The 25,657-nt window shown below is 35.8% G+C and overlaps 3 protein-coding genes across 4 annotated transcripts in view; all 3 read left to right on the forward strand.

Annotated features, from left to right (window-relative positions):
• Positions 1 to 1,970: 1,970 nt before the first annotated feature.
• Positions 1,971 to 3,871, forward strand: LOC107560250 (transcription elongation factor B polypeptide 1-like). The gene is made up of 4 exons (XM_016244380.1): positions 1,971 to 2,047; positions 2,499 to 2,526; positions 2,726 to 2,869; positions 3,384 to 3,871. Exons 2-4 carry the CDS (start codon positions 2,523 to 2,525, stop codon positions 3,572 to 3,574), a joined length of 339 nt encoding a protein of 112 aa, XP_016099866.1. The 5' UTR covers positions 1,971 to 2,047; positions 2,499 to 2,522; the 3' UTR covers positions 3,575 to 3,871.
• Positions 3,872 to 4,966: 1,095 nt separating this feature from the next.
• LOC107560252 (probable ubiquitin-conjugating enzyme E2 W-B) lies at positions 4,967 to 8,956 on the forward strand. 2 transcript variants are annotated; one of them, XM_016244382.1, is made up of 3 exons: positions 4,967 to 5,071; positions 6,016 to 6,107; positions 8,817 to 8,956. In XM_016244382.1, exons 1-3 carry the CDS (start codon positions 5,057 to 5,059, stop codon positions 8,941 to 8,943), a joined length of 234 nt encoding a protein of 77 aa, XP_016099868.1. In that variant the 5' UTR covers positions 4,967 to 5,056; the 3' UTR covers positions 8,944 to 8,956. The 2 variants fall into 2 exon arrangements, with proteins under 2 accessions (XP_016099868.1, XP_016099867.1); XM_016244381.1 differs by lacking the exon at positions 4,967 to 5,071 and adding an exon at positions 5,275 to 5,350.
• A 5,888-nt stretch (positions 8,957 to 14,844) lies between these two features.
• The window catches only part of stau2 (staufen double-stranded RNA binding protein 2), a 167,243-nt gene continuing 156,430 nt past the window's right edge, over positions 14,845 to 25,657 (forward strand). The window contains exons 1-4 of the mRNA XM_016244403.1: positions 14,845 to 14,937; positions 20,621 to 20,828; positions 24,014 to 24,144; positions 25,028 to 25,187. Coding sequence (XP_016099889.1) covers positions 20,630 to 20,828; positions 24,014 to 24,144; positions 25,028 to 25,187 — 490 coding nt within the window. The 5' untranslated portion in view covers positions 14,845 to 14,937; positions 20,621 to 20,629. The remainder of the gene's footprint in view (positions 14,938 to 20,620; positions 20,829 to 24,013; positions 24,145 to 25,027; positions 25,188 to 25,657) is intronic.

A 25,657-nucleotide genomic window follows, 5' to 3' on the forward strand; every position in this document is an offset into this window, starting at 1 on the left:
ACGCCATACACGCTGTCTGCCATCTGCCCTGTACAGTGAAAACTGGGATTCATCCGTGAAGAGAACACCTCTCCAAAGTGCCAGACGCCATTGAATGTGAGCATTTGCCCACTCAAGTCGGTTACGACGACGAACTGCAGTCAGGTCGAGACCCCGATGAGGACGATGAGCATGCAGATGAGCTTCCCTGAGATGGTTTCTGACAGTTTGTGCAGAAATTCTTTGGTTATGCAAACTGATTGTTGCAGCAGCTGTCCGGGTGGCTGGTCTCAGACGATCTTGGAGGTGAAGATGCTGGATGTGGAGGTCCTGGGCTGGTGTGGTTACACGTGGTCTGCGGTTGTGAGGCCGGTTGGATGTACTGCCAAATTCTCTGAAACGCCTTTGGAGATGGCTTATGGTAGAGAAATGAACATTCAATTCACGGGCAACAGCTCTGGTGGACATTCCTGCAGTCAGCATGCCAACTGCATGCTCCCTCAAAACTTGCGACATCTGTGGCATTGTGCTGTGTGCAAAACTGCACATTTTAGAGTGGCCTTTTATTGTGGCCAGCCTAAGGCACACCTGTGCAATAATCATACTGTCTAATCAGCATCTTGATATGCCACACCTGTGAGGTGGATGGATTATCTCGGCAAAGGAGATTTAGACAGATTTTTGAACAATATTTGAGAGAAATAGGCCTTTTGTGTACATAGAAAAAGTCTTAGATCTTTGAGTTCAGCTCATGATAAATGGGGGCAAAAACAAAAGTGTTGCGTTTATATAATTTTGTTCAGTGTATAATGCCGTTTCAAACTTTGGGGAGGTTCTGCAGCCCAGAGAGTTCTGCAAAATTAATGGCAAACCTAAAGAAAAGGAGAGAAGCTCTGTTGCACCATCTGAACCCTCTGAGCAGTCGTGGGGAAGAACAAATACTGCAAAAAGTTTTTTCACAACTGCTTTGAACAGGCCATGGTGTGGCATCTGTCTTTTTGTCCTATGGATGATGGGGCAAGAAAAATAGATAATCATTGAGTGCACAGCCCCGTGTAACCCAATCCACAGTGCAAAAAACAAAGAAACAAGTAAGTACATAAATAAATACATTGCCTAAATAAAATGATAAGCAAGTAAATAAATAAATACCTAAATAAGATGACAGTAACCTGGTTTGGCATCTAGTCTTTTGGCCCTAATATTGATGACAACCAGAAACAGAGGGAAATAGACATTCTCATATGGTCTGCAGTCCATGCTGGAAAAACTTAAATTCAAGGTGGCAGTGCAAATCTGAGAATCTACATAACTCTACCTATCATTATCCCTAGTGTATCATCATCCCTAGTTTTTTTTTTTTTGCGTGCAACTATTCATACTACTTCACCTATTCTCACTTAATTGTATTTCAGTATAACCAACAAAGTGTAAAGATGTTGGAAATAAGAGCTTCATTGTGCAGTGTAGTCAAATAAAGATGTAAGAGTTTGAAAGAGTGCTCGGAATTCTGTAACCAAGTAAGGCAATAGTAATGTTAGTGCGATAGGAGAACCCGTATCTAAATTGATTATTTATATAGATAATACTATTTATAGAAATCATTGATGTTAGTTTCTCATTGTCGTACAGGTACAATCTGCACCATCTGCTGGACAGTTTTGTTATACTAGGTGTACATATAATCAACAACAATCTATAATGTAAAAATATCTGTTTTTATTTGGATAGTGTTGTTTGTGTATAAAAGTTTAGGAATATTTAATACTTTGTGTTTTTGATTTTTGAGTTAGTTTTCCGTTACTGAGCTCCTCAAGGTACATACATACATACATACATACATACATAGTAACTAAATAATTAAATCACTAAGCAGCATGTGTGTGGACCTTTTTGAGTGTATTCTTGATGTGTAATGTAAAAAATTAAACAATTCATTTAGATGTTAGTGTTGGTTGAATTTTAGAGCGGGGACTTTTCATTATAAGCCGCATTTTTGAACCGGAAGTACTCAGTTGTAGCCAGCGTCTGTGTTTTCAAGAAACTTGTTTTGCTATTTTAATTCGTGGTGAGTGTGACCGTTGTACATTTATTAGCCACAGTATAGATTTGATTCATGAGATTTATAGCTCTACTTAGATAAGAAAGTATAAAATAATGTGATTTATCGCTTTCAGAATTGTGTAGAAAATCTGTCATTTACTGTTGTGATGGTAACAATCTGCTTTTATAAGACGGTTTAAGAAAAATAAGAGACCAAATATAAAAATACCAAGGACAGCAAAAGATAATAAACACAAAAACGAGCCTTTCTGATATCTTTTTTGTTTGTTAACTGTTTACCTGTTAGCCTCTGGACTCGAGTCAGTCTGTCATTATTATAATCTCACAGTTTTGTTTTATTTCTAAGATTTCTTCCTATTTGTCTCTGCTTCTCATATGCTGACTTACAATAATTCATCTTTTTTCCCTATGCAATACACTATCATCAGCCTGATGTTTTGTTGTGTTGTTTGCAGGAGTAATACAGCGCCTGTGAAACAATGGGTTTGTATTGGACTTTTATTTATTTGCAAATAGGAAATTGTAACGTCTCGACGAGCTTGCGTGCTTTATGCCTTTAGTGAACCTCGTAAAATCGTTATTCATCCTTATTCCTGATAAATGTACTCGTAGGCACGTGTCTGTTTAGCTTCCATTGCATACTGCCTTTTCCCTTAAGTGTCCTAATAACATTTCCCAGCAGATGTTGAAGAGCGGACTTATGGTGGTTGTGAAGGCCCAGATGCCATGAATGTAAAACTGATCTCTTCAGATGGCCATGAGTTTATTGTGAAGAGAGAGCATGCTTTAACCTCTGGCACCATCAAGGCTATGCTGAGTGGACCTGGTGAGTATGAAACATGGTCAAAGTCTAGCTGTTATGAAACGGCATTTATTTAATGTGGAATTCTTCCATCACTCATGTGTTTTCAAAAACATTTGAGGGTTACACTTTACTTGAAGGGGTGTGCATAAGACTGACATGACACCTACATAATCATGACATGACGCATGTCATGAATATGAAGGGTTTTTATGCATGTTTATGACAACTGTCATTAAGTGTCATTCGCTCAGTTATGTAATTTTTAATGCAAAGATGACATTGTTTGAGATGTCTTTGCTATGGTTAGGGGTAAGGGTAGGGTTAGATCAAATAATGTCATATTTGGATTAAAAATGGCATAACTGAGCGAATGACACTTAATGACAGTTGTCATAAACATGCATAAAACCTCCTTCATATTATGAAGGTGCCATGTCAGTCTTATGCACACCTCTTCAAGTAAAGTGTTACCCATTTGAGCAATATCTGAACAGTAGGAGGAAGCTCTAACTAACATTTGCATGTTTTCTTCTAGGTCAGTTTGCGGAAAATGAAACCAACGAGGTGAACTTCCGGGAGATCCCGTCTCATGTTCTCTCCAAAGTTTGCATGTATTTTACCTATAAAGTGCGCTACACCAACAGCTCGACAGAAATCCCAGAATTCCCCATTGCTCCTGAGATTGCCCTGGAATTGCTTATGGCTGCGAACTTTCTAGACTGTTAGATAAGAATGGAGCATGTGTTATACTGTGACGACTTACTTTCCATTTGTTTGCCATCATATATGTTCTTATGATTTATGAGTGTGTATTTATGAATGTCTTGTAATTTTTGGGCCATTGAGGGTTTTTTTTTTTTTTTTTTGTTTTTTTTAATTTCAAATGGCTAGATGATTTGTTGTGTGTGCAGTGTTTTAAATGTCTTACAATCATTTTGTATTTGAAAGTCTTTTGCAATTGTCCTAGTGCCATTCGCATTAGGAATAAAAATGGATGAACCAAATATATCATTGTCATACCTCTATGTCTTTGTTTTTGACTGGTTTAATAATTAATACAGCACGAAGAATAAACTAAATGGTTTACATTTCTTGCAAGACACAAGTGAACACAAAATGAAGGAAAGCTCTATGTATTTTCAAAACAGTGAAAAACAGAAATGAAATCTTACGGTAGTGTGTGCTAAATTACAGTAAATTATGGTATGATTGTACCATAAAAGGGATAGTGCTAAAAAGATATGTCACCCAAAAAAATCTGCATGTTGAAAGCTGTCCCACTTACTTTCTTCTCTGACAGAATTAATTTAAAAGAATAGATAACATTATTGTAACTATTAATAATGATAATACATCATTATTAATTCATAATTTAAAAGGATTCCTGACGCAACAATAATATTTTTAATAATAGATATTTATTTAAAAAAGTATAGACATCTATTGATTATTATTATTACTATTATTAATAATAGTTAATAATTAAGAAGGAAGATTGTTCACCCAAAAATAACAAATCTGTAGCTTGAAAGTTGTTATAAACCCATGTGACTTTCTTTCATCTGTAATAGAACAATACAATAGATATTTATTAAAAAATAATAGATATGATTATAACTAGTATTAATAGTAATTAATAATTAAAACCACAAAATAATAAAAAAACGTTCCAAACGTGTGCCTTTCTTTCTTTGAAAGAATAATGAATTAATAGACATATATATATAAAGAATATATATGTGTTAGTTATTATAATGATTCATAACAATAGTAGTAGTAGTAGTAATAATAATACTAATAATTTTAAACGATACTTAACTAACAAAAAAAAAATCTGTATTTTGAAAGTCATTCCAAATGTGGTTTTCTGTGACGGAATAATGAATTGATAGACATTTATATTTATTAAAAATAATTATTAATTGTAATAAATAAATACTTTACATAAATACACTTCACCCGAAAGAAATCTTGAACGTCGTTCCAACAAAATAAATAATACTTATATTTATTAAAAACAACAGATATTTATTAATTACTATAACTTTGATTAATTGCAGTTTACTAGTATTAATTAATTAGGGGAAAAGTGGCCTCAAGGTAGGCTAGCGTGTTCTGGGGGTTTGGGGCTTTCAGAGAACGCGATCAGAACGCTCGTGTGTCACGTGATGCTGACGTCAGTCGCCCTCTGATGCAGGGGGATCCATCATGGCGTCGATGCAGGTGAGATCACAGCTGACATCTAGCTCGGTTTAATCTGTCAATCACTCATTGATCAGGTGTCGAGGGTGTCGTCTCTGAGAGTGTACATGGGGATCGAATATTGTTGTGTTATTTCTGAAATCATAACTTGTCCTCCTCGCTGCTCCTGAGCTGTCAGGGTGAGAATGATCATCGGTGAGCAGGACTCATATAAACTCATACAAGCAACGCAATGAGTAGAATCGGCGTCTTATTACTAGAATGAGTTCGCTATCTGAGTGGCTTGAAATCATGCTATCAGTATGTTTACTCATTTTTATCCAGCTTTGCAAGGTTATTTGGACATTTGATAGGACATTTGAAGTTATAGATTCATTTAACTTCATTGATATATGAGTCACTGTTTTGTGTTGAATAAGAATATTAGCAATGACAAAATATAGGCAATGTTTGTTGCCACAGCTCTTAGTGGTATAAATATTCAAATGAATGTAAATATACTGTACTAAATTTCAATGCTCGGATGTATCTCATACGACTTAATGTGAATAATGTAAAATTTGAAGACTTATATAATCCTGTTATATTCTTTACATTAAGGGGTTTTCATTTTTTTTAATGCTAAGTACCCCCATATCCTTTTATCATCTGCATATTACTATATTAAGATGAAGCTCTGTGTGTGTGTGTGTGTGTGTGTGTGTGTTTATTATTTTATATTGAATTTATTATATTATTGAATTATATATTATTGGAAAATAATTTAACATTGTATCTTTTTCTTCTTCCAAATATTAGAACATTGCCATTTTATCTATCTATCTATCTATCTATCTATCTATCTATCTGTGTTAATATATATATATATATATATATATATATACACACACACACAATAAATATAAAATCTTACAGAGAGTTCTTTTTTTTTTTTTTTGTTTAACACTTTTTCTATTTCTCAACAGAAAAGGTTACAGAAGGAACTGCTAGCCTTACAGAATGATCCGCCCCCAGGAATGACCCTAAACGAGAAGAGCGTACAGAACACCATCACACAGTAAGACCGTCATTTCCCGACTCTTCGTTTAATCTCATACCCATGTGTGTGATGATCACGGTGTACTTATTAACAGGCTAGCTTTCTCAGGCCGTCCTGTATCAGGGACTGTCACGGGGAAACATTTAAAAGTGCAATGACTCATATTTATTTAATTTTTTTAAACTTATTGGTATGTGTTATTTATACTTCATTATTGTCATGTCAGGCCTGGATAACTCTTGCCCATTGTGTTTTTAAATGTTATCAATTTTAAAGCAAACCTTTCCCATTTGGTGTCATTTGTAAGGCTGCTCTGCCCGATGTATAGTTATGTCTGCTCGGAGACTAATCAAAAATGAAAGCTGTCAGCTTGAGAGGGTAGTATTGCCGTTACGAACCTTACTGACCTCTTTTTGGCCCGTGCATGTGGTCTGGAAATATCTAGCAGTCTTTTATGGGGAAAACTGTCACTGAAAAAGTGCATTATATTGTTCCAGAAAGGATTGCTGAACTGAAGTGTGTAGTTGCGTCAGAAATTGGAAGCTGTCTTCACATATGTGTTTATATCTTTCTGTGTGGCAGTAATGAGAATAAATCACTGACATAATTACTCAGTTTTATAGAGCTAAACTTTGACAGCCAAGGGTTCTAAACATAGCATTTCTTTTATGTAACTCTGGTCAGTATTGTGGGAACATAATTTAACGATGTGGGTTAGTTTTCCAGTTTTATATGGTAGCAGATTTGTAGCCTTGTCTTGGTACATATTTTGTCAAAGAGATGTCAGGCATGTGTTATGATTTTAGCAACTTGACAGACGTGTTTGTCCTGAACTAATTGGGCTTTGTGTTCATTGCTGTCCATCAAGTTTTTTTGCAGGAGGTTCTCTGATGCAGATTTGTCAAATATGCTAGATGGGAGGGCAGCGGTTGAGGTTTAACCTAAATATAAACTCTTACTCTAGAAAACCTCTTGGTGTCTTCTCTCACATGAAGTAATACACTGCAGGTCATAAGTTTGGAATATATATATATTTTTTTAAAAGTCTCATGTTCACCATGGTGAACACCTGCTTTCTTTATTTTTCTTTAATTAAATATGCAATAAATCAGTAATATTGTGAAAATATTATTTCAGTTTAAAAGAACTGCTTTTTATTTTAATTTAATTTAATTTTTTAATTTATTTCTGTTTTGACAGCTGAATTTTCAGCAGCCATTATTATTCCAGTCTTACTTACTCCGGACGTTTGAATGAATGGTAATAATATCATGGTTTCCACAAAAATATTAAGCAGCACAGCTGTTTTCAGCTTTTATAATAATAAGAAATATTTCTTATGAGCACCAAATCAGCATATTAGAATGATTTCTGAAGGATCATGTGATGCTGTTTTAGCTTTGTTAAAACCGGAATAAATTGCATTTCAAAATATATTCAAATAGAACACCGTTCTTTTGAATTATAATAATAATTCCACAATATTACTGTTTTTTTTACTGTATTTTTGATCAAAGAAATTCAGCCTGAGTAGAATAGACTGTCCGCTAGTGATAATTTATTTTTAATGCATTTATCTAATTTGACATTACAACTGTTTCAGTGTGTTCATTGTGAGATTTTTTTGAGACGCAGGTTTATGCGTTCAGTTGATCAAAAAGTGGCAGTAAATACATTTATTATATACAAAAGAGTTATATGTTAAAAAAGTAGTGTTCTTGTTAGCTTTTTATTTATCAAAGAATCGTTTCCACAAAATTATTAAAGGATCATGTAACACTGAAGACTGCTGAAAAATTGCTCAGTCGCAAGAATATATATTAAAGTAAAAAACAGTTATTATAAAATGTAATACTTCACAATATTTTTGTTTTTACTGTATTTTACGGCTTTGGTGAGCATAAGAGACTTCTTTCAAAAACATTTTTACCACCAACAAACTTTTAAATGGTAGATTATTTATTTTTGTCATTTAAAATGACTGTCGGACATTATGTATAGTAATAACTGTAGAGGTGGGGAATTAATTGATGTAGAGCATTTTAAATTGTTCATCTACAAGCAAATTCAGTTTTGTTTTAAGCCACCTTGTCGACATGATAAATTACCTTTATATATAATAGGTTGCATTTCTGTTCCCAAAAACGGAAGTTCATTAATCTAACCAAATTTGTATCGCCCTCTATGCCAGATGTTTCCTCCACTGATATCTGGCATTGTATGTTAGTAATCTCAGTGCAAAAGGCTTTGGAATCAGTGAAGGACACACACGAGCACATAGAGTGTGTGTGTGTTGAGTCAGGAAAATCACTGCACTCTTTCGTTCACTGTTCATTTTCACTCTCAGCTTATCAAGTTGCTCTCTATCAGTTTGCTGTAGCCAAAATCACAAAAAACTGACCGGATTATCCCAGAGCACTTGGGTCATGGATTTTCTTGCTGGAAAGAGCTGTCATCTGTTTGACCCCTGACATAGTGCTGCTTCCCTTGTTTAGTTCTGGATATTTAATGGCTGTCGTCTTGTCTTTTATTGTTTATTATCTTGCTACTTTCTGTCTCTCTCCTCATTTTTAATTCTTATCCAGGCCTTTTATGGCTGAACTGAAACTCTCTGCTGGCTAGCTGTTGAGTAGTTCTATTTTTTTCTCAGTGATTTATTTAGTGCATAGTTTAAAAGATCATTTAGTCAATCAAAATGTTTCATTATTAATGTCTTTCTTTTTACAGATGGATTGTGGATATGGAAGGAGCCTCTGGTACTCTTTATGAGGGGGAGAAATTTCAGCTTCTTTTTAAATTTAGTAGTCGATATCCCTTTGACTCACCTCAGGTAAGTCAAAATATTAAATATTAACTCTGTATTTCATAACCACTAAAATATTTATTTTATATTGTTTTTAGAATATTTATTGGCAATATTAATAAGCTAATAAGCACTAAATTTTTTTTGAGTGAGTGATTTAAAGGTGCCATAGAATGGAAAACTGTATTCATTCACCTTGGCATGGTTGAATAATAACAGTTTTGTACTTGGAAATGACATACCGTGAGCTTCAAACACCATTGTTTCCTCCTTATGTAAATCTCGTGCATGGAAAGACCACTGAAAATAGCCGAATCAGAACATATCACCCACTGTGACGTTACAGTCGGGATCACTAATAGTTACGCCCCCAACATTTGCATATCCCCGCCCATGTTCTATCCCAGCCGCCAGCCGAACCTGCACAGCCGAATCATCAGAAGTTCTGCAGGTATTGTGAAGAAACAAGCGAGGATAATAGCGAAAATGGCAGATCATGGAAATAAATGTTATGTTCCAGGCTGTGCAGGGGATGTGATGTGCAGGGATGGGTTGGTGTCTGTATTCAGAAAGGCACGGAAAACAAATAACGCGCGTTCTAATAAAATAACGCGAGCCACTAAAGGGACATAGTTAGCTGCTTGCTAGCGGTAGCCTGTTACATTACAGTACATAAGATTTCACTTACCACATAAACAGAGTAAGGAGAGATGACTGAGGATGATGGCGAATGATTTACAGATCCTGAGCACCACTGACAAGCATCTGATCTTGTAAAATGTGGTAAGTACTGCCGCTGTAGTTTACACTGAGCACGTGCGATCGCAAATCTCAAAAGTGAAAGTAAAAAGCATCATGCATTCTAAAGCAGTTTCAATGCCCCGTATATTAATAGCGGCTCCCTGATGGCCACATTTTATATACAGTATCAACGATATAACTGCGAGAGAAAGTATTGAAATATATATTTGACAAGCATCTGATCTTGTAAAATGTGGTAAGTACTGCCGCTGTTGTTAACACAGAGCACGTGCGATCGCAAATCTCAAAAGTGAAAGTAAAAAGCATCATGCATTCGAAAGCAGTTTCAATGCCCCGCATATTAATAGCGGCTCCCTGATGCCCGCATTTTATATAATTACTCAACTATATAACTGCGAGAGAAAGTATTGAAATATATATTTTCCCTGTATTTCCTTTATGCTGTGTGAGCTACTGAAATGAGCCGCACTGTGAAACAGCCAATCAAAGCAGAGCTCAACATTGAGCCGCACATCATGCATTCGAAAGCAGTTTCAATGCCCCACATATTAATAGCGGCTCCCTGATGGCCACATTTTATATAATTACTCAACGATATAACTGCGAGAGAAAGTATTGAAATATATATTTTCCCTGTATTTCCTTTATGCTGTGTGAGCTACTGAAATGAGCCGCACTGTGAAACAGCCAATCAGAGCAGAGCTCAACATTATTATTCATGACCCTTCCAAATAAGGTAAAAACAGACCATTTCATTCTAGGGACAAATCCTAGGGTTGTAAATGAACACGTAAAACCATTTCTGGAGATTTTTTGCCCTTACCTAAGCCACGTACCTTCTATGTAGATATCAGAGAACAATTAAAAAATTTGTATCAATGCATTCTATGGCACCTTTAATTTTTTTTGGACTCTGCTTTTTATGCTTTTTCTGCCCAGTGTTATTTTAGTATTATTTATACATTTTTACAGTGTTTAATGTGTTGAATTAGCTTTTATTGTTATATTTTCAGTTTTCGTTTTATTTGTTTAATTTTAAAATGTGCTTTTGACATTTGCATTAGTTTTTGTCATTAAAGTAGTTTAAATGTTTTATTTCTGTTAGTAATTTAGTAAACTTTGTTCTGTAAAGTTAGTAAACTTCAACTTTTAAACTCCAAGCATTTGAACATGTTTGCTTGGTTTGTTTTTCAACAATATTATAGTTTATTTTATTGCAGCTTTATTTTTATTAACAGATTTTTTAAAATATATTTTAGATTTTCGATAACAATAACACTGTCTCTTGAGATGGTTTTCCATAGATAATTGTATTATATCGCTGTACGTAGGCAGATAAACAAGTGTGATTGCTCACAGTAACATTGCTGCTCATTTGCATAAAATTAAACTTGAATTGAAAGGTGAATTGCTGGACACTCTTTAATGTTCATTTGTAGTGGCCAGATGAACTTTTAAGGGTCAACTAAAATAATAGGATCAATGCGCACAAGGGCATTTTGAGCTTGTTGACTGCAGATTTCAAAGCCACATTTGAGGGGATCAGCTCTGATCTTATTTTACATATCAGTCCCACTATAAATAGCAGAGCGGTATAGACCAAATTAGATAAACAAGCTCACACACCATTAAGGCTTTTAGGGATAAGAACAGCAGGAGTATATGGATGCAGGTATTTGAAAACCATGTTACAGCAAGTGACAGAAATGCTGTTGATGGTTTAGAGCTGATACAAAGTGTTAATGAAGCAAAAGTAAGTTTATGTATTTTAGTCTAAGGAGTTTTAAATGTGATAAAACAGGGCAGCACTTAAGATTAATGGTGACTGATAAATAACCTTTTTTGTTGGTGAAGTGGCCCTAGCAGAGTTTGTGAGCATTAAGGGCATTTAATCGGAGGTGAAACGCTAGCTATTTTTTTCCCCTCTGACCGTGTGCTTTTCCTCATGTAAGTCCGGATCTGGCGCCAGCTTCTCATTCAGCCTGCTGTCTCTGTCTCTACCTCCTAATCTAGCGGTCTCATGCCAATTGTGAGGACTAAGCACTGGCTTATGATTTAAAGGGATAGTTCACCCCAAAATTAAAGTTCTGTCTTCATTTATTCACCCTCATGTTGTTCCAAGTCCACATGACTTTCTTTGTTCTGTGGAACACAAAAGGAGATGTTTTGAAGAATGTCCGCACTGCTCTTTTCCACAATGAAAGTAAATAAATAAAATATTGTGACTGTTATAACACATTTCTGATTATTAATTATTATTTGCAATTCTGAGAAAGGAAAAAAAAAACAGATGAGACAGCTGAAAACAAATGTTTATGTTGTGCTAAATTAATACTTTTATTTAGCAACGATACATATAAAAGTGACAGTGAAGACATTTTTAATATTACAGTAAGATTTCTATCCATTGATAATGAACATTGAAGACTGGAGTAATGGCTGCTGAAAATTCAGCTTTGCCATCACAGGAATAAATTGCATTTAAAAATATATTAAAATAGAAAACAGTTACTTTAGAATTCAAAGAATATATCACAATATTTTTGTGATAAATGCCAAAAAACAAACAAACTTCCGCCCCCAAACCTTGGAATGATAGTTAATAGATGCTCACTGGCCACTTTATTAGGTACACTTGTTCTACGCACGTTAATGCAAATATCTAATCAGCCAGGCACATGGCAACAACTTTCTGCATTTAGGCATGTAAACATGGTCAAGACATCTCTAGGGTTTTCATGGTCTGAAAAAGAGAAAATATCCAGTGAGCGGCAGATCTATGGGCGAAAAATGCCTTGTAGATGCCAGAGGTCAGAGGAGAATGGCCAGGCTGGTTCACACAACACATCGAACCTTGAAGCAGATGGGTTACAGTAACAGAAGACCATAGAAGATTGGGAAAAAGGTGCCTTGTCTGATGAGTCCCAATTTCTGCTGCAACATTTAGATGGGCCGGTCAGAATTTGGCATAAACAACATGAAAGCATGGATCCATCCAGCATTATACCCACGGTTCAGGCTGGTGGTGTAATGGTGTGGTGGATAATTTCTTGTCACATTTTGGGCCACTTAGTACCAATTGAGCATTGTTTAAATCCCACAGCCTACCTGAGTATTGTTGGCGACCATGTCTGTCCCGCTCCTTGTCATAAAGCTCAAATCATCTCAGACTGGTTTCTTGAACATGACAATGTGCCACTCTAAAATGTGCAGTGTTACGGGGGGGGTATCTGGTGTGACCACCATTTGCCTCACGCAGTGCAACACATCTCCTTCGCATAGAGTTGATCATGAGTTCACTATACTCAAATGGCCTCCACAGTCACCAGACCTCAATCCAATAGAGAGCGCATTTAGGATGTGGTGAAATGGGACATTCGCATCATGGATATGCAGCCGACAAATCTGCAGCAACTATGTGATATCTTTGAGGTTTTTTTTTTTGTATGTAAAAATTATGTAAGTTGTGCCTGTTAATTTAAAGAATAAAAATACAGGTTTTGAGTGAGTCCTCTCATTTATCCACAGTTATCCATTTTATTAAGTAATGCAATAAGGACAGGTTAAGTAATAATCATATTTGTATTTATTTACAAAGTAATATTTTAGAATGCTTAATATGATGTACTATTATTAGCATTGATGATGATGATATATATATATTTGAGATAGTGAATTGGTGGGTTTTTGTTAAAATCATCACAATTAAAAGACTACTTTAAACTACTTCAGTCTTTATGCATTGAATTTATTTAATACACGAGTTTCACAATTTGAGTTGAATTACTGAAATAAATGAACTTTTCCACGACATTCTAATTTATTGAGATGCACCTGTGTGTGTGTGTGTGTGTGTATATATATATATATATATATACACACTGTATATTTCTAGTTCTATTTTGAGTTAAAAATGCTACAAATTTGTCTGTTTTAAAAATAGTGTGCTTGGCTTATCTGGTTTGAAATATAATATAATTATTACTTAATGTATCGTGTGTGTGTGTGTGTGTATATATATATATATATATATACAAACACACTATACAATAATTATATTTCTAGTTATTTCTAAAGCAATATTTTAGAATCCTTAAGATACTGTATATATATATATATATATATTATATGCAGATATATTATATGCATTATAGATTGTATGTATTTAATATTCACTGTAGGTAATATACATTTATTAACAGTGTGCATGTGTGTGTATATATAGGCTATATATTAAAGGCTTAATATTCTGTAGCCTATTATTAATAAGAAAAAATTATATATATTATGCATGTCATGTAGTATGGTATTCAAATGTACAGTAGTGCATGAATTCATCCCTATTTGGTATAAGGAAGCCGGACTGTACCATCTGCGCGACAGAGGAGGGGTGCAGTCTTTTCGCCATCCTCAAAGAACTAAGTACAAAATGGACTAAAACTGTAGTAAATGTAAGCATAAAAACATAAAATTCACCAAGCAGTGCTGTGCCGTCATCCAAGTGGACTATTTTTGGAAAGGCACATGTTGTTCAAATGTTGGTTTGGTCCTGGTACCATCAGTTCTCTTTAGTGTTTGCCAATGTTGGAGGTGTAACTGGGGTCTGGCCCTGGACGAAGGTAAACTATTATTTATATATATTATGCATTAGATATTTAATATTAATTGTGTAGTATAGGCTATATATACTGTATTAATACATAAATATTGTAGAAACTTAATTTGCTATCATGAAAAGCGCTGTACAAATAAACTTGAATTGAATTGAATGTATATACTAGGCCTATACATTTATAATTATAATTATAGTTAATTATTATATATATTATTATTATATAACAATTATAGTTGTATAATCATATTGTATTTTACATGTAATATACTTATATTTATTACCAGAGTATATACTCTGTAAATAAATAATACATGTAATAGTGTGTTAAATACGTTTTAAAAAGTCATGTAGTATGGTATTCAAATGTACAGTAGTGCATGAATTCATCCCTATTTGGTATAAGGAAGCTGGACTGTACCATCTGCGCGACAGAGGAGGGGTGCAGTCTTTTCGCCATCCTCAAAGAACTAAGTACAAAATGGACTAAAACTGTAGTAAATGTAAGCATAAAAACATAAAATTCACCAAGCAGTGCTGTGCCGTCATCCAAGTGGACTATTTTTGGAAAGGCACATGTTGTTCAAATGTTGGTTTGGTCCTGGTACCATCAGTTCTCTTTAGTGTTTGCCAATGTTGGAGGTGTAACTGGGGTCTGGCCCTGGACGAAGGTAAACTATTATTATTAAATGCGTTGTGGTTTAAAATAGCGATGAATTCAGGATTGCAGCTGAAACTGAGCTCTGTCGTTTGGTTGTTTGGTGGCAGCACAGGCAGTGTGTATCGATGAGATGTGAGGGGTATTTAGTCGTTCAGCCATGATGTCTGCACATTCCCAGCTGAGTTCAGACCGGTGGCCTGTGTGCTGGAGAGGAAGGATGTGTTTCAAAACAACGATTAGGGTTCGAGACACAATCCTAGCCGAGTTGATTTGAATGTTTGAACGACTATAATATATCCCAGCAACGTGTCTTGATAATCATCAGATCTAAGAAAATGACACACCATCAGTGAGTGCATAGATATAGAGACCACTGGGAAGAGAGTGACCTCACGTTTGAGAGTCAGGCTTACAAAGACAGCTGTCTTCTCATCCACTGCACTAACAGTCTCCATGATGGATCCTAGTGGTCCAATGTCACTCCGTTGGCTTGATGCTGACTTGCTTCCAGTCCATCATTTGTCAGACTGGGAGAATGTCATGCATTGCATTTGATGCTTTTAAAGTGTGGAGATGGACAGGAATTATGGAAATATCAGATGAATTTAATAGGGTTAGTGCCAGGTCTGGAAAAGGCCAAGGAAGCGGTTAAAATATTAAAGATTGTTGTAAAAGTATTGTAAATGTATGTTTTTCCCCGAATACATTCAGTTGGGTTTTTAACATCCTTATCCTATAACTATGAAAGACTGGTAAAGTCATTGAATTTCATTGGTCAAAATTTGCGGTATTATGTTCTCGTCATATTTGATGCCGACTGGCAAACAGTGACATGAACCTATAAAGTCAAACAAGAACACATCAAATCCTTTTATTAATAAACTGTAACAGTTACCTAATTGTCGCTGGATTAAGAGCTGATGGTATATTCTTCACATTTCTCACCAAAATAGCAGTGTTATTTTAGTACTATTTATGTAATGTAGTATTTATTGATCTTTTTTGAGTTGGCTTTTATTTTCAGTTTGCATTTTCATTTTAGTTTGTTGTAGTATATTTGTAATGTGCTTTTTAATTTTGATATTATATTTATTTTACTTTTTTTTATATTTCTGTTTAGCTTTCAGTTGTTTTTTATTGTAGTTTTAGTCATTTTAGTACTTCAGCGTATTGTAAACTTCAAAAAAAAAAAAAAAGATGTTAAAGTAAAATTATTTTCAATTTTAAAACTTCTTTTATTTCAGTTGGCAAGTTTATGTTTAAATTTGAGGTTTTTAATTGGACTTTTTGGGTAACACTTTACAATAAAGGTCCATTAGTTAATGTTAGTGAATGTATTAATTAACATGAACTAATAATAAACAATACATTTATTGCATTATTTATTAATCTTTGTTAATATTAGTTAAAGCTGCAGTTCGTAAGTTTTGCCTCTTTGTCGCCATCTCTGTTTGAAAACCTGGAATTGCAGCTGTGTGCGGTATTATCTAGCTTGCGTGGGTTGTGCGGCGGCACGGCTCCAGCACGGATGAATCTATGTTATGAAGAGTATGTGTGGCAGTCAGTCACCGCACCGGTGTGGATATTTACTGTACTTCGCAATCACAGATTCTAGCCTACGTCTTGGAATATATGACCCAAATAAGAATTTTCACCGTATATTGCCATCTGAACAAGTACGTAACAAGTCTGCCACGTTTGTTCTGACCAACTGAGGAAAAAAGCATTACAAAAAATTGCGCTAATGGTGATTTAATCTAAATATCGGTTAGCTCATATCACATCAAACCATTCAAATTATTATTATTGTTGTACTTCATTCTCAAATGATTAATGTTAACAACATCAGCATTGGTGACTGAGTATAGTGTGTATTAGTGTGTAGATTTCAATTTCTGCACAGTCTAATCTAATTGTCATGCTCTTCGAATTTCATGATAAGAAAATCCGGTAACACTTTACTTGAAGGGGTGTGCATAAGACTGACATGACACCTTCATAATCATGACATGACACATGTCATGAATATGAAGGAGGTTTTATGCATGTTTATGACAACTGTCATTAAGTGTCATTCACTCAGTTATGTCATTTGTAATGCCAATATAACATTAATTTGACCTAACCTAACCCTAGCCTTACCCCTAACCATAGCCCATAACAAAGACATCTACAACATCAGCATTAGTGACTATGAGTATAGTGTGTATTAACGTGTAGATTTCAATTTCTGTACAGTCTAATCTAATTGTCATACTCTTTGAATTTCATATTAAGAAATTCTTTTAACCCAAAAGGCAAATTATGCTCCCTTCGAACTGGTTTTCTTTAAAATACAAATCTTTGTAATCCCAGGCTATCTGTAATCATGTAATCAGATATTACTGGAATATCATTTAATTTCATTCACATGTGTTTCATAAACACATAATACTTTATGGCTTGCAATCTTGCAATCAAATTATACATTTAATTATTCTAGCTGCTGTGAGAAAAGGCTATAAACGATCCGCCACCTGCAGGATCCTCACATGTGATAGCCTAGTAGCTGGGACAACTTCTTTATGTTTACAGACGTGACGTAATGACGCAGCGGCATGATCGCATTTCCCGCGAAAACCTACCCGTACCACTCAAATTAGAAAACATTATTATAAGCTAGTTTTGAACTAGATAGTTTTGAACACTGGCTGGTTATGTACTTGCTCAAATATTGATTTCGGATCATTTTTAACCAACAAAAAGTTACAGACTGCAGCTTTAAATTATGATTTTGCCCAAACTTGTTAAGAATTCTCAAATCCATTTTGAAACTGTTTTAAAACACATAATAGAGACATCATAGTGCTGGGAATTTATGTCATGTGCTGCTGCAGAATATTCAATCGAGGCCAAAAGATTCAGATTGGACCCAGGAACAACAGTGATGTTGTGATATTATGCATTACAAATGGAACAAAACTAGCATAATGTAGGTTACTGAGGAACAACGGTGGGCGGCAGCAAAATCCCATGCACCCCAGCAGCATAGACATATAGTGCATTCGCTGACACTCGACCCACTTATGCATTATCTTGGCACACAATGCATTCGGTTTGGCCTCATTTTCACTGAACTAATTAATTTAACTAAAAATAGCCCATTTGGCCCCTACAACACCACCAGAATTTCAGGCTCCTTCACTCTGATCCCAAATAATTCACATGAGAAATCATATATATATATAGGCCATGAGACAGATGGAGCAATGGAAAGGAGGCTGAAGGTGGGTGGAGCCTGAGAAGGCTATCCAAAAGCATGCTAAGTAAACAGCTAAGAATAAAAATAAATTAAGTGACAAAATGAAGACTTTGATCCTCCACATTTGATTTATTGACAACTCAGGCAGAACACATGTCCTTTGCAATGTGTTAACAGGTGAAACAACTCTCCCTGTGCTGAATTTAAACTTTATAGACTGAGTTAAGCACACATATTTACTGAATATTAAGCATTATTTGTGCTATAAACTGTGCTCCTTTATTGATGGTCAAAATTTCTACATCAGCCTATTTGCTATTCATCATTCAGCACATTATCACACTCAGTTCTTTAAAATTTACCCCAGTAACATATAGCACTTATTGTTATACAGAGCACACAGCATATAGCAAATAGATTATCTATTATTGACATAAAATTAGTGTGCAATAGATTTTAAGCTCCTATGCTTGATCTCTGATAGTCATATTGCATCCACAATCACCTATTAATAGCCAGACATATCAGTTAACTTAAATACTTACTGGTCAACATAACATTGAAATCAATAACAACTTAATAAATCCATAAAGCTGTCCACCATGACATAAACTTTAAAACAGAAATGTAGCTTAAAAGAGAGACTTAAACTGTGCTTCAACAAAACTGCAATCAAGAACACATCCAAGTTTTATTGTGAGTACTGTAGATGTTGGAGTCACGACTTGGAAATAATATGTACATAATGAAAAAGAAAGGATAACGAAAACTAAAATACCTGTTTATGATGTTAATAATTCTTAAATGGGCTCTAATACAATTGGTTTGCCAGTGCAGTAATAAGAGTTAGGATACAGACTTCCCCTCAGTGTGTGTCTCTGCCCCCTGTGTGTACTGTGAGGACACCTCTTCCAGCTCAGCTCTCTCCTGTACAACAATAGCAGCCAACTCCCCAGGCTGGCAGGAATACTGCTGAGCTTGGTTGCCATGGAGCAGTTTGTCTGCATCCGATTGGTCCTCGCCGAATAGCTCCGGCAGCACCCCCTGCTCTAGCTCCTCCCAGTAGTCCCACGCAGGCTTGGAAGAGTTTGGCTCGGCTTCAGAATCAGTCAGGTCTGAGTCCCAGTCGCTATCTCCTCCTACAGCCGAGGCCAGAACAAAGTCTGCCTTAGAACTGCTGTCCTCTGATTCAGAATCTTTGTAGTCATATACCGAATGTCCCTCTGTTACCAGCAGGTGGCAGTCAGGAGCAGCCAGGTAAACAAAACTATCTGTAGAGAGGAAATCACATTCATCAGGGTAAGGGCAAGGTTTGGCGAAGGAAGTAGGAGGCAACGGTTCCTCCAGTGGAGGTTTAGTCACGCTTTCCTGTGTGGTTGGTGGCAGCACTGACACTGCCAGGTAGACAAAACTATCTGTGGCAACGAATGGATCTGCATCGCTCTTGACTAATAGCGTTTCTTTAGCTTCATGTTTGGAGGGGGACAGCGGTAAAGGCACATCAATCTTCGATGTGTTCACAGTGTTATGAATCTCTAGGGTTTGAGATCCAGTGTCCACAGGTTTCAAGTGTGCTTGTATTTCTGTAGCTTTGGTTGTAATCTCTTTACAAAATGCACAACTTCTTTATGTTTACAGACGTGACGTAATGACGCAGCGGCATGATCGCATTTCCTGCGAAAACCTACCCGTACCACTCAAATTAGAAAACATTATTATAAGCTAGTTTTGAACTAGATAGTTTTGAACACTGGCTGGTTATGTACTTGCTCAAATATTGATTTCGGATCATTTTTAACCAACAAAAAGTTACAGACTGCAGCTTTAATGAAAATGTAGTCGTTCATGTTAATTCACAGTGCATTAACTAATGTTAACAAGCACAACTTTTGATTTTAATAGCTAATGCATTTGGAAACGTTGAAATTAACATGAACTAAGATTAATAAATGTTGTAAAAGTATTGTTCATGCTTAGTTCATGTTAATTAAAGTAGTTAACAAATGGTAACTAATTAACCTTATTGTAAAGTGTTACCCAGTTTTATTTCAACAGTTTTTTAGTTAACAATAGTAACAATTCAGTCATATTTTACTATGATTGTATCCATTTAAGTGCTTGTTGAGTTTGAATACACTTCTGTGTTATGAAAGTAATGCTTTATCTTTTGTGTTGCACTTTCACAGCAGTCTTTGACATTTGTTTAGACGTAATACTGATATGACAGCCTGCCAACAATATATGTTATTATTGTCTGACAGAGTTAACTTGGAGTTAAAAATGCTGCAGATTTGTCTGTTTGGCTTATCCAGTTTGAAACAGTTTCAGGGCCTTGACCATGTCTGTCCTGTAATGAAGTGGAAAAGACATTTTGTGTGTAGCCTACAATACCACAGTCTAAATATTGACGTTGAGAAAGATTGATTCATGTTAAATCATATTGTTTTAACAGCGATAGAGCATGGCTCAAGTGAAAGTGCAGACATCAGCCCCCTTGTCTGGACCTGGCCTGACCGCCGTTGCGCCCGCTGTGGCCATGCCCAGCCCAGGAGCTCTGGGTCTGCAGCCCACCATCAATGGCACAGTGCCAGCCACAATGCCCACCTGCCCCAGCCCTGCCTCTGGCTTTGTGGACTCCACTGTACCAGCCAGCCCGTCAGGTACCGGGAAGCTGCATACATGCAAATCCGACTGTTGAAAAAAGTTTACAACGTTTATAGGGGTAATGTTCGTTTTAACCGCTAGCATAAGCTGCCGTGGATGTCCTGTGTCCATTAAAGCCACTTGCGAAACCGTTTGTTCCTAAGTAAATTATGTTTGGGAAAAACACTGTATGTTGTATTATGTCAGAGGGATTCTGTTTTCCACTTAATCTAAACAAACTAAATTGAATGACCTAGTGTAAACATCTGATCATAATATGCATCAGTCATAATGGTTAACATTTATTAGTCAGTTCAGTTCAGTATGTTTAGATTTATTTTTAATATGATTAAATGGCAAAATGAACAACTTTAGTGGCCCCAAAGCATTTGGACCATTAAAAATGTTTAAATTTGATTAATTAGATAGCAAAATATGAAACCAGGTGCCATTATTTTAAGGACAGATAGCACACACACACAGTTTTCAAGCAAAACATTTCACAAAAAGATGTTTGTTTGGTTTTAAATGGTAACATACACTAGCATCTAAAGCTTGTGGTTCTTAAAACGTTTTAAAACATTTTTGAGAAATGAAATTTAGAATGTTACGCCCCTCACATACTGTTGATGCCGTGTCCCGGCCGGAGCGACGAGACAAAAACATTAAAACCCATTACAAACGAGGCATTTGTTGCATCCAGTGGGAACATAATTACTGATTATAATGACTTATACTGTCTTCTTACGCATTGCATCGTGCCGCGTAAACATAAATCTCTGTCTGCATTTGTGATCGGAGAAATGACAAACAACAAGTGCTACTCTACTGCCCAAAACTCGAGTTTGAATCATCAGTGGCAAATCCTTTAAATGAAAACATACATACGTGAGTCAGAACTGCCGGCATTTTAGTCTAACGTTACTCTCCCAGGATCAGTAAACAATCCTCCATAAAATGCGCTGCACACATCTGGATATTTGGGTTAAACTGTTCTGGAACAGTGTTGTAAATACAACTTAACCACAGATTTCTAGTTGTGTCCTCTTTTGGAAGGCCAAACAAAGTAGTTTCGCTTTCACAACGAAGCACACAGCGTCTTCGCGGCATGGCGGCAGCGTCAACAAAACTACAGCGAGAATAAAAGTTACGCCTTCTTTCTTTGCGTGAACATTTGGGCGGCGTTATGCAAATCTTCCCACATAGTGATGTAGATGTGTGGGGGCGAGTTAGAACGAGGCGTTTTAGGTAGGTGTGGCCGACTCTTAACTTTTATAAAGAATATCTCTTTGGATTTGAGACTTTAGTCTTTGCAACTTTACAGATCTTCTTTATGCACCAAGAGCTTGTAACACGCCAAAGAGAAAGGAAAATTTGAAATCGCATCATAAGACCCCTTTAATATATATTAAAATGTAATTTATTCCTGTGATGCAAAGCTGAATTTTCAGCATCATTACTCCAGTCTTCAGTGTCACATGATCCAGAAATCATTCTAATATACTGATTTGGTGCTCAAGAAGCATTTATTATTATTATTGTTGAAAAGGATTGTGTAATATTTTTTGTGGAAACTTGTGGATTCTTTGATGAATAGAAATTTCAAAAGAACAGCATTTATTTGAAATCGAAATCTTTTGTAACATTATACATGTCTTTACTGTCACTTTTGATCAATTTAACGGAATAGTTTGCCCAAAAATGAAGATTCTGTCATCATTTACTCACCCTCCACTTGTTCCAAACCTGTATGAGTTTCTTTCTTCTGTTGAACACAAAAGAAGAGATTCTAAAGAATGTTGGTAAACAAACAGTCGATGGTAGCCATTGACTTCCGTAGTATTTTTTTCCATACTATGGAAGTCAGGGGCTATAGACCAATTTGGAGTAGACGTCACAGTTACGTCACTTGCAGCTGCGTGGTTGCATAGTGGTTGCAGAAAAACACTGGGAACAAGTGGAGGGAAATGGGTAAAATCCATGGAATAAAAGAAAAAAATATTTTTGTGCCTTTTGATGTCAAGATCGGAATGCAAATAATTTTTATAGAATACTGTCGTCATTTGAAGCTAAACGCAGACGTTTAAATGGACATACTATGGATGAAAACTGCTATGATTACTCTACTTTTAAAGCATAAATTTGATTTAAACAATAGGTCTACATAATATTCACATGTGCAGTTCATAGGGGACGTATTGTATTAGCCCTACAGTTACAGCATGAAATATAATTTAAACCTTACTATTAGAAATATTATTTAAACCTTACTATTAACATTTTTACATAACATTTATTTACTTTATCTCAAAATTCTGACTTTTTTTTCTCGCAAATGCAAGTTTTTATATCTCCTAATTCGGAGTTTATAACTCAGGGAAAAAAAGCCAGAAGAGCCGAGGGGAAAAGAGAATGACGAGTTGTTTTTCCTTATTAGAATTGTGAGATATAATCTCGGAATTGCAAGAATAAAGTCATAATTTTGAAATATAAAATCAAATGTACCTTTTTTTATTCTTTTATTCCATGGCTCCATAGACTGAACTGTTGAAAACCGTCATTTTCTGCCTCCAGATAGGCTCCGCCCACAAAAACCGTCACCCCTGTTTCGGATCTGTAAGACTATCGCACTCTCTAACGTCAATTTCGTTGAATAACAGTGCTTATCGCTGGGTGACAAGCTCTTGTAATATGCGTAGAACATTTTGAAAATGACATCGAATCAATATAATTTATAATCTTTTTAAACCTAACTATGTTGTACCGTATCCGTGAAATTCTCTAGCTGTAAAGGCTATCTCTCCCGGGTTTTCTGCAACCATGATGCGCGCGCATCCTGAATGTTTACAAACCGGTAATTGGTCTATACTATCAACTGGTTAACAACGTTCTTTAGAATCTCTTCTTTTGTGTTCAACAGAAGAAAGAAACTCATACAGGTTTGGAACAGCTTGAGGTAAATGAGGACAGAATTTTCATTTTTTTGGTGAACTGTTCCTTTAATGCATCTTTGCTGAATAAAAAAATATTAATTTCTTTTTAAAAATAAATCTTAACTAACACCAATCTTTTTTATGGTAGTATACCTGTATCGTGTGCTTTATATAGCTGTTTTGGAACAATATATGTAATAATACTGTGAAAAACCTGACATGCATTTGTTCATTCTTGCTTGTGTTTAAGCTGCATCTATTTCTGACAGGCCCTCCTCAAGAAAACATGGCAAACCCTAAAGAGAAAACTCCCATGTGTTTGGTGAATGAGTTAGCCCGTTTCAACAGGATTCAACCTCAATACAAGTTGCTGAATGAGAAAGGGCCAGCACATGCTAAGGTACAGTTAATGAGGAACTGTGATTAAGGCTGGTGTATTTGTTGATTAAAAATCTATTCATTGAGCTAATGGAAAAATACACCCTATCTGTAACTTCATGATACATTAATTAGCTTTGCACATCCTGAAAGAAGCCAGTGCTTACAATGCAGCAAAGAAGAGTGTAAAATTGTATGTAAGCTTAGTCTTGCTGACTGACATGCTGCATCAGAGATGTTTTGCTCTTGTCATGAAACTGAGAACTCAATAATCGACATGTAGGGTAAATGTGGTTTTAAATGGTTAAATAAATGCAAGAAAGATGTATATCCAATCACACTTCAGTTTGCAAATGATGCCATCAATGGTGAACATTCTGAAAATGCAAGTCAGTAGGATTTTAACCCTACATTTCTTTTAAAAAAATTCACAAAGAGCACGCCTAAGACTGAACTTAATACAAATATTTCAACAGACAGTTTAAGGAATATTTATAATATTTGTAATGAAAGAACTCAAAACTCGGTTGATCTTTTTAGATCATCTTGGAAAAGGTGGTCTATTGCTGCCAAGATCTCAGATCTGTAAAATAAAAATAATGCTTAGTAGTAAGTAAGGGATAATGTAGAGTCATTATTGTAAAATAAACCCTGACAGGGTGGTCTGGATTTTGTATCATCTCGAAAGATTTTATTTTGCGACATTGACTTGCTGACTATACATTATTCCACTTATTACATGGCTACTTGGCAAATAGATAAATACACAGAACTGAAATATTGATTTGGGTTGAGGTTATTTTATTGTCTTGCTTGTAGACAACTTCTAGATTGGCTGAAAACTTTCACTATGTTATAGACTAGAAAGCAATCATCCTAGCTCACCTGCTGGATTGTGTGTGCAGATCTTCACGGTGCAGCTGTGCTTGGGGAACCAGGTATGGGAGTCAGAAGGCAGCAGCATCAAAAAGGCTCAGCACTCCGCAGCTATCAAGGCCCTGACAGAGAGCGTCCTCCCCCAGCCTCTGCCCCGTTCACCTAAAGCCGACTGCAACAGCAACCCAGGTACCAACATATATATAGGATCTGTTTTTGTCAAGTTAGTTTCATTTATAATATTTTCCCTTTAAACCGGTATAAAATTTCAGATCAGTATTATGCCTTATATCTGCTAGTATAACAAGCCTATAAGCATGCTTAAAGGGATAGTTCACCCAAAAATGAAAATTAGGCCATTATTTACTCACCCTCAAGCCATCCTGGGCGTATATGACTTCATTCTTTCAGATGAATCCAATCGGAGTTATATTAAAAATGGACTTTGATCTTCCAAGCTGTTTAATGGCAGTCAGCGGGTGTTGCAGTGCATCAGTCCAAAAGAAGTGCCTCACGCGGCTCCGGGGGGTGAACAAAGGCCTCCTGTAGCGAATCAATGCGTTTTTGTAAGAAAAATATCCATATTCAAAACGTAATAGTAGCTTGCGCCAGCAGTTGTACACGGAAGCAGCTCCGGGCGGATGACGTAAGATGTCGGC

This window comes from Sinocyclocheilus grahami, unplaced genomic scaffold, assembly GCF_001515645.1.
Source record: "Sinocyclocheilus grahami isolate Dianchi unplaced genomic scaffold, SAMN03320097.WGS_v1.1 scaffold716.1, whole genome shotgun sequence".
Taxonomy (NCBI): Eukaryota; Metazoa; Chordata; class Actinopteri; order Cypriniformes; family Cyprinidae; genus Sinocyclocheilus; species Sinocyclocheilus grahami.